This window comes from Vulpes lagopus, chromosome 10 (genome assembly GCF_018345385.1).
Source record: "Vulpes lagopus strain Blue_001 chromosome 10, ASM1834538v1, whole genome shotgun sequence".
NCBI lineage: Eukaryota > Metazoa > Chordata > Mammalia > Carnivora > Canidae > Vulpes > Vulpes lagopus.
Genome location: NC_054833.1, coordinates 72994027 through 73004129, shown reverse-complemented (window position 1 = coordinate 73004129; position 10103 = coordinate 72994027). Strand labels below are relative to the sequence as shown.

The following is a 10103-nucleotide window of genomic DNA, read 5'->3' as shown; positions in this document are numbered from 1 at the left end:
TCAAATTTATGTGTAGAGAGTTTTATAAAGCATTGTTATGAAGTTTGTAGTAATATTTCCTTTGTCATTCCTGATATTAATAAGATGTACCTTTTTTTCTTTGTCAGTCTTCCCAGAGGCTTATCAATTTTGTTGATTTTTTTCAAGAACCAACTTTTAGTTTCATTGATTTTTCTTTTTGTTTTCAATTTCATTGATTTCTGCTCTTTATTATTTTCTTCTTTTTGTTTGCCTTGAGCTTATTTACTCTTTTCCTAGTTTGTTAAGGTAGAAGTTTTGATTATTGATTGAAATTTTTTATTCTAATACTAGCTTTAAAAATCAATCAACCTTTTTGTGGTTCATAATTCATTTTTTACATGTGTCTACTGTTCTATTTTTAACTCCTTGAGTACAGGATCTTATTTTAGGTGACTAATCTGAGCCTAAGTATCTTGTACTATGTGTTTAGTATTTTATAGATGAATGTGAATGGAAGGATGGATGGATAAAAGGAGAGTGAGGGCAATGAATATAAATTATTTCAAAGATATTTTCAGAATTAAGAAAAATATATAACAGGGAGCTACAGGAGTCAGTAATGTTGAAGGAAAGAAACAAAACAATTTGCTCATTACGAAAAATTGCTAATACCCGTTGAAGTTAGTTTTGATAGGGAGTATTCAAAACCTCAAGCTGGTATACAGAATACTCACAGTCTGCATCCAATTCTATACAGTGAATGAAACTGTTTCCTACCCAATTAAAAAAAAAAATTTAACTTAGATAATATGAGCAAAATAATTTGGAAACAATTACCTCCATGATTTCTTGATTCTGTTTTACTTGTGTTATGCCTAATATACTTTCCTTAGTTATTTATTCACTGGTAGAGACTTAGTATATAGCCTTCACCACCTGAAGTCACACTTTAGGCCTCTAGGGAATGAGGCCATTGGTCTGAGCTTCCTGGCTCATACTCCTCTATAAAATTAGTTTTCTATGGCCAGTGTAACAAATTACCACAAATTTGGTGCCTTAAAACCACATGAATTTCCCATAGTTCTGGAAGCCAGAAGTCCAAAATCAATGTTACTGAGCTAAAATCAAGATGTCATCAGGGCTTTGCTCTTTAGAGGTTCTAGAAGAGAGGAGAGTGTATTTCCTGCTTTTTCCAGCTTTTGATGGCTGCTGGCATTACACAGTTTGTGGCTGCACCACTCCAGTCTCTGCTTTTATGGTCATATTGTCTTCTCTTCTGTAATAAAATCTCTGTCTGCTTCCCTCTTATAAGAACACTTATGATTGCATTTAGAGCTCACTTGAATAATCCAGGATAGTCTCCCCTGCTCAAGATCATTAATTATATCTGCAAAATCCTTTTGTTGCCATATAATTCACAGGTTGCAAGGGTTAGGATGTGGATATCTCTCAGGGGGCCGTTATTGAGCCTACCATAGCATCTTGATTCCTTAGTCAAGAACACTAGTGAAATGGGATAACAGAAGACATTCATTATCTCTTAAAAAATGTCCTTCATAATCTGTATTTTTAAGAATCTTATCTTTTGTCATTTGAAATATTAATATTTGCATATAAAATATTCATATAAATTAATTCAGACTGATATCCTTTATAGTAGATTCCAAAAATGAATTCTAAGGGAAAAGCCCAATTTATTACATATCAATCTTTTTCACATATAGCTTCATGAATAACTATTTGACACTGAAACATGAGTTCAGAAACTATTATTATTTTGGCACAGGAACAAACTTAATTTCAGAATCAGAGACTCCAGATATCCATGAACTTTTTTTCAAATAAAGTTTTAAGCCACCTGAATAACTTATGGATACAAATAGAGAGGAGATTAAATGGTTTCATATTGCTTCCATATGTAGGAACTAGTCGTTTCAGCAAGTTACAAATAAATCAAAATTTAACATAATGAACAAAGTCCGCAGCCAGGAAGAACCTGTGATTTGGGTTTAACAAATAACCTAACATGAGAGTTGCAGCATTGCTCAGCATTAATTTGTATTGATTCATATGGAATCATCAGTTATTTGCCAGCTAGAAATAATTAAAAATTCTTGCAACATTATCTATAATGTCAGAGCTTTCTTAATTGAGAGACTACCTGTCAGGCCTAGTAGAACCCTTGGGTAGAAGACAGATTTGCGCGACCATTCTCAGCCTAAACTAGAGACTATCCCAGTAAAGATTCTTCAGTACAGATTTTTCAGCCATCGCTTAATACCATTGGAAGTTGAGTATACACAAATATAGTATTTTTTGTTTTTAACAATATAAGTGCTTTCTAAAGCTTTGTCTACATGTTAATGAATTACTTTTCAGTATTTTTTAATAATCAGTGTCTGAGCCATGTAACTAATAACTGCTAATGACTAATGCCACTGGATCACCCACGTCACCATCCAGTGTTTCCATTATAAATTCCATGTCTTTTTCATTATAAATTCCATATGAATGCCACTTGTTATTTGTTGTATTTATCAGAGATTGATATCCTATGCAAATACATCTTTAAATCACTACAGTTGGAATACAAATGATGGTTTGCAAAGGGTGAAAGTAAAGCTTCAATGACCACTGTATTTGGAAAGGGGATTGACTGGGCAGCGGTTTAGCGCCGCCTTCAGCCGGGGCGTGATCCTGGAGACCCCGGATCGAGTCCCACATTGGGCTCCCTGCATGGAGCCTGCTTCTCCCTCTGCCTGTGTACACTCTACCTCTCTCTCTCTGTTTCTCATGAGTAAATAAATAAAATCTTAAAAAAAAAAAAAAAAAGAAAAAAGAAATGGGATTGACCAAACATTGTACATTTTTCTAGCTAGGACTTAACCTAGCTCCCATTTATACATATTTGTGTACATAGAGAAATCATTAACACTTTTCACAGAATTGCCAACTGTTTTTTTTTTTTTAAACCTACATGAAACCTGACAAAATTCTGGATAATTTGACTTGTAGGAAGACTCCTAAATGGCATATTAATAACTTGCTGAAGAAGTAGACCTTCCTTGCCTTTGAATGTCACCTAGTAGATTTGAGCTCAGGTTTATGGAAAGCTGGATGGTTTATAGAAGAAACACATCTAAATCTTCTTGCTGGATTGATGTTCCTAAAGAAATTATCTTTCAAAGATAGAAAAGCCTAACTGTTTCGTAAGGACACTTACTGGCCTTTAAATCTTAGAGTTTCTTAGACTTCGGTGTCAGACTTTCTTTTTTTTTTCCTCTATATTCTCTCCCTAGTAATCTCATTCATTCTCAAGTTTTCAAATGCTATCTATATGCTAATGGATTATAAATTCATATCACTCTGCCAGGTCTCTTTTTATAGCTCTAGATCTCTATCTCTAACACTTCTTTCTGTACCTCCTTTTGGATGCATACAGAAACCTCAAACTGTATGTGTTCAAAACAACTCAATGATCATACTGCACCACCCTCCAACCTCACATTTCTTATAATAGTCTCAGTCTCCAATTACTAGGAGACACCATTCCTTTTCATTCACCCTATACATGTAATCTATCAGCAAGTCCTGCTGATTCCACTTTCTGAAAATATCTTGAGTCTATTACTTCTGTCCATTTCCATTGATTTCGAACTAGTACAGTCTACCGATTTCTTCCTATCTGGCTTCACTTCATTTTTTTCCCTTTGATTTGTTCATAGGGCAGCCAGAGTGATCGCTTAAAAATGTTATTGTGACTGCAGTATTCCTCTGCTTAAAACCCTTTTGGCATGTTACAACAGGGATGAACGTTGAAGACACTATGCTAAGTGAAATAAGCCAGACCAAAAGGACAAATATTGTATGATTCCACTTATATGTGAATAGAATAGTTGAATTCATACAGACAGAAAGTAGAACAGTGGTTTTCAAGAGCCAAGTGAAGGAGAAATGAGGTGTTATTGTTTAATGGGTATAGAGTTTCAGTCTGGGATGATGGAAAAAGTTCTGGAGATAGATTGTGGTTATAGTTGCATAACAATGTGAATACCTAATGCTACTGGATTTACACTTAAAAATGGATAAAGTGGTAATATTAATGTTATGTATATTTTACCAAATTAAAACAAAAAACCTTTGGTTGCTCATTGCTGTCATGATAAAGACTGCAATGCTTGCCACCATCTAGAAGCCTGATATGTGTTCAGGCCTTCCAATCTACCCCTCAGATTCTTTGTTCCCGTTATACTGGCTGCCCATTAAATCCTCAATGACAATACATTTCCTTCTTTCAAATCTCTCTTAATGTTCCCTCCCCTGGAATGAAATGGTCTTTCTCCCTTCTCACTTGGCCAACTCAACTTATGCTTATAGTCCTTACCTTAGACATCACTCTCTCCAGGATATTTTCCCTGTCTCCCTCCAATGACCGTTCCTCCTATCTACATTCTGACAGCACCTATACTTCTTTGTAGCACTTCTTTACAGTCATGATTGGTTTTCAGTATCTGTCTCCTCCAACATATTGCAAGCTCTATGAGACCAAGGGCCATTCTGACTTGTTCACCTAACACCTTTTAAAGAGCTGGTGTTTAGCAGAAGTACAAAACGTGTTTGTGAAACAAATGAATCAGTGCATAAATGTATGCATACCACCTAAAGGATAAAGTAAAAAAAAACACATAAGAATTATTACTTAAAAGAGGTATTAAAAAGAAAACAAACAGTGAGGTTTTCCCCCACATAGTGTAATTTCTTTCTTCCCCCAATTTTTAATTTAAATTCCAGCTAGTTAACACAGTTTTTTTTAGTAGTGTAAATAGTTTATTTGCTCATATGTCATGAAAAGACCAGAAAAGTAACATGAACTGCTTTTTTTATAAAACATTTCTAGGGACCCCTGGGTGGCGCAGCGGTTTGGCGCCTGCCTTTGGCCCAGGGCGCGATTCTGGAGACCCGGGATCGAATCCCACGTCGGGCTCCCGGTGCATGGAGCCTGCTTCTCCCTCTGCTTGTGACTCTGCCTCTCTCTCTCTCTCTCTGTGTGACTATCATAAATAAATAAAAAAAAAAAAAACATTTCTAATATTGCTAAGAAGCAGGCCCATTAATAAACAGCAAAGAACATGCCAACATTATTGTCTATTTGTAGATTAATAAATAGGCAATTATTTCAATATGATTAGCACTGAGCTTTGGAAAACAGCTGCTTGTCATAAAGGGCCAACTGCTTTTGTTGCATCATGGTCAAATTGCTTTTTTCATCAAAATCAGTGTTGAGACAGACAAAATCTTGGCATGTTCTTTTTAAAGTACACATTCATGGAAATGTGCTAGCAGGTGGCAGTTTTAAAAGTAATTTTTTGTAAATAGGTATGCTAAAGTGAAATGTAACTGATCCCTAAACTGTCCTTGTAGTTAAATATATATATTAAAAAAGAAACTATAAGTTAAAGTAACATTCAGATTGTATAGCACAGGCTGATGCATTTATTTTTATTTTTATTTATTTATGATAGTCACAGAGAGAGAGAGAGAGAGAGAGAGGCAGAGACATAGGCAGAGAGAGAAGCAGGCTCCATGCACCAGGAGCCCGACATGGGATTCGATACTGGGTCTCCAGGATCACGCCCTGGGCCAAAGGCAGGCGCTAAACTGCTGCGCCACCCAGGGATCCCAAGGCTGATGCATTTTTAAACCATATTTACAATATTACCCAAAGGCTTAGGTGGGAATTAAAGTGTAAAAACCATAAAAAACTGCACCAATTTTATAGCAAAATACCTGTACATTTAAAAAGATCATATAACTACACATTATCCAAGGAAAATGGGACCTTCACCAAGGAGTTCACATAAGCAGAACATAAAACAAGAAATTCAGTGGTTAAATACTATACAATAAACTACAATTAATATGTTGATGTAATGTACCAAGAGTTTAGTTTCCGGTGTAGAAATTATTTATAAAAACAATATAGTTTCTCTATGGAAAGCATGAAAAATCTAGATAAAGCATAAAGGAGAATAAAAAAATAGCCTATATCATAACACAGAAGTAATCATTTTTATATATCTTGATATATTTGCTTCTATTCCTTTGCATGTGTGTTTTTCTTCTTTAAGGATTTTATTTTTAAGTAATCTACCCAACATAGGGCTTTAACATACAATCCCAAGATCAAGAGTTGCATGCTCTACTGACTGAGCCAAACAGGCACCCCTGTATGTGTGTTTCTTAAATAAAATAATCAAATGGGATAATACTATCTATACAATTTTCTGTTATTTATACTATTAAGCTGCAGTATAAGTAATTATGAGTTAGAGTATCTCTTAATAAATCTTGACTACATCTTGGATTTTTTATTAGGATTAATTAATGAAATTAGATATACTATATGAACATGAAAAAAATGAATCAGATGAAAGGGGTATACTTCTCACCATAATCTAACTATACAAGAAAGACAACTTTTTCTAGAACAATGTTTTCAAAACTTCATTCTGCTCTGGTGGCAGAGACTTATATTCCTATGAGCAGAGAGAAACTTCAGTCCACAGAGTTAGGTGTTCTTGATTTCTATTTTGTTTGAGACCATCTGGGGCTATCATTAAATACAGTTTTCTTATATAGTGCCAATGCACTAGGGAAGAATATCTGGCCCGTGTCTGTGGAGGCACACAGTCATCCTCTTATTCTTGGTCATTGGCCAGCCAAGCATTTTCATTTCTGTTTGTATGGCTTTTCAGTTCCAATGGCTTCTTTTCCTACTCCAGTGCCACCCACGAGGGAACAGGAATCATTCTGCTGCTTTTCTCAACACTACAAATTGGAAGTCTCTCCAAAGTCAGTTTTTGAGGGTAGCTAGAACTTGTGAGTATGATGAGATCTCACTCTCATGATTATTACATTACATGGCAAAAGGGAGATTATCCAGGTATATCTAATCTAGTCACACAAGTCCTTTGAAAAGCAAAAATTTTCCCTGGCTGGTGGCAGAAGAGGGAGTCAGAGACTGCAATTATGGAAGAACCCAATGTAGGTGGCCGTTAGCAGGAGAGACTGGACCCTGGCTGACAGCCAACAAGGAAATAAGGACCTCAGAACTATAACTGTAAGGAAATGGGTCCTATTAACAACCTGAGCTTGGAAGCAGAGCCCTCCTAGAGCTTCCAGACAAGAGCCCTGAATAGTTGACATCTTGATTTCAGCCTTGTTATATATGTGTATACCCTGAGAATTCAGTCCAGCCAAACTCACCCAGATTTCTGATCTACAGAACTGTGATAATAAATGGGTGTTGTTTTAAGCTGCCATGTCTGTGGTAATTTGTTGTATAGCAAGAAAATACAAGGGGATTACATGAAGGCATGATTAATAGGAGGCAAGGATCATGAGGACTACCTATCATAGGAGCCCAACCCTGAGATCAGCAGAGTCTGGCCTGGGTCAGCAGAACTACCCAGTTAAAAAGTCATGAACAATAATGATAATAAATGGTAACTGTCTTAGGCTACTAAGTTAAAGAGTGGCTTATTATGTCACCACGATTTGCCAGTGGCTTATTATGTAATTAAAGATAATTATTACAACTTCTTTTTACAAAAGATTTATTCAGGGCAGCCGGTGTGGCTCAGAGGTTTAGCGCTGCCTTCAGCCCAGGGTGTGATCCTGGGGTCCTGGGATTGAGTCCCACATTGGGCTCCCTGCATGGAGCCTGCTTCTCCCTCTGCCTGTGTGTCTGCCTTTCTCTGTGTGTCTCATGAATAAATAAATCTTAAAAAAAAAAAGCTTATTCATTAGAAATAGAGATAGCACACGCAGAAACAGGAGGGGAAAAGAGAACCTCAAGCGGCCTTCATGCTGAGCGTGTAGCCTGGAGCAGGGCTTGATCTCAGGACTCAGATCACAACCTGAGCCAAAACCAAGAGTCAGATACTTAACCGATTGTGCCAACCAGGCGCCCCTAGTTATTACAACTTTGGCGGTAAGAGAAGTATGGAAAAAATCCTCTTAAATGGAAAGCCCCATCATAGTTCAAAAGATAATGAAGAATATAGAGAACATGGGATCTGAATTTGAACCCACTGCTTTATAATAATGAATTACTATTTACTTATTAGTACTATGCTAGGAATTTTTTTTTTTTAAGATTTTGTTTATTCATCAGACCATACTAGGTGATTTACTTACATCAGCTGATTATTATTTAACCTGCTTGGACTGGATCCTGGGTAATTTCAAGTGTCTTCAGGTGATTCAATGTGTATCTATGATTGAGAAGTATAGACATACAAAACCCCATTAATTCTTGCAGAAACTCTCTAAGGTAGGTTTTACATCATTTTATAGTAAAGAGATGGATGCCCATAGTTGCTAACTAACTTTCTCCAAGTCACACCGTCTCATAAGCAGTGGGGGTGGGGGGGGAAGCTGTGGCTTTTCTACAAATGACACATTTCCTGAGCAGAGGAGACAATTCCTCTCACCAAATCCAGGGCGATGCTAAACCAAAAGGAAAGAATCAATATTCCTACTTAATAATCAAGTCTCTTGGGTAGCCCCTGTGGCGCAGCTGTTTAGCGCCGCCTGCAACCTGGGGTGTGATCCTGGTGGCCCGGGATCGAGTCCCACGTCGGGCTCCCTGCATGGGGCCTGCTTCACCCTCTGCCTGTGTGTGTGTGTGTGTGTGTGTGTGTGTGTGTGTGTGTGTGTGTGGTCTATGAATAAATAAATAAAAATCTTTAAAAAAATAAATAAAAATAATCAAGTCTCTTTTTTGACTGTATCCTCCATGAACTCTTTCAGTACTTCAACTCTTCACCAAATTTCTATTGCATGAATAACTGGCTTATTTTGGTGATGAATTATATTATACTCAGCCTTGCCAAATATAAGGCCTATATTTATCAATGCCTCCCTTTTCATTTCTGTTATCAAACTTGGTGACATGGCAGGCAAATCGTGGTGACAGCCCTGGTTCTGCAGCCACACCCACCCGAGCTGGCCTCCTGCGTACACTTATCTCTGTGGCCGCGGCAAGCCATCTGATTTTTTGAATCTCAGCTTTGTAAGCATGAAATAGGGAAAAATGAAACCTGTATTTTGGCAAGGATTAGAAATATTTAATAAACCTTAGTTATCAGTATACCCACCCTAACATGGAAGTAAAGGGTTTGATCCATCAGTCAACACAAGGAAAAGTAGTAGGTCGAATTAGACCTTGGGAGTGGACTACTTTTTGATACAAATACCCTAGTATTTGGAGAGAGAATATAAAGATTATAAGGAATCATGAATCTACCTAAGCCTGGCACTTCTATCCCTCAGAACAGGTTTCCAGAACGTTCTTTACACATGATACTCCAGCCAAACCACAGGAAATCATCATACTCCGCAATTCCCCTCCGTCTCCAGCTCTTGCCCCTAGGACAGACTTCCTACCCCGGGTCCTGCCCTTCCATTTAGGGGAGGAGTTGCGGATTTTATTTTACAGTGGATTGGCTTACGGCGGTGGGGTGGGACGGGGAGACGAGGGAGGCCCCACCCACTGCCCTGGAGGCCCGGAGATGGGCGCTCCCCTTTCCCCTGCCCCCTCGCGGACCTGCAAAGTGGGGCCAGCGGCGGAGGGAGGGCGCTGTCCCCTGGCCCTGTCCCCTGTCCCTTTAAGGAGGAGGGCCGAGCGCCGGCGGGGGAGCTGGCGTGCGTGGCCCCTTCCCCGTCCGAGCCCTCGCCCCAGAGCAGCCGCAGCCACAGCTCGGGCCGCAGGAAGCGAGTCGCCACCATGGTGAAGATTGTGACCGTTAAGACCCGGGCGTACCCGGACCAGAAGCCGGGCACGAGCGGGCTGCGCAAGCGGGTGAAGGTGTTTCAGAGCAGCGCCAACTACGCGGAGAATTTCATCCAGAGTATCATCTCCACGGTGGAGCCGGCGCAGCGGCAGGAGGCCGCCCTGGTGGTGGGCGGGGACGGCAGGTTCTACATGAAGGAGGCCATCCAGCTCATCGTCCGCATCGCCGCCGCCAACGGGGTAAGGGGCGCGCGCGCGTGCGGCCGCTGTCTCCGCCCGCCCCCGGGCGCTCGGGCCCCGCCACTTCCGCGCGCCGCCGCCCCAGCCTCCGCCCCGGCCCCTGCGC

At 39.3% G+C, this 10103-nt stretch overlaps 1 protein-coding gene across 1 annotated transcript in view; it reads left to right on the top strand.

Moving 5' to 3' along the window:
* The first annotated feature begins 9526 nt into the window (after positions 1 to 9526).
* The window catches only part of PGM1 (phosphoglucomutase 1), a 64149-nt gene continuing 63572 nt past the window's right edge, over positions 9527 to 10103 (top strand). The window contains exon 1 of the mRNA XM_041770528.1: positions 9527 to 9997. Coding sequence (XP_041626462.1) covers positions 9752 to 9997 — 246 coding nt within the window. The 5' untranslated portion in view covers positions 9527 to 9751. The remainder of the gene's footprint in view (positions 9998 to 10103) is intronic.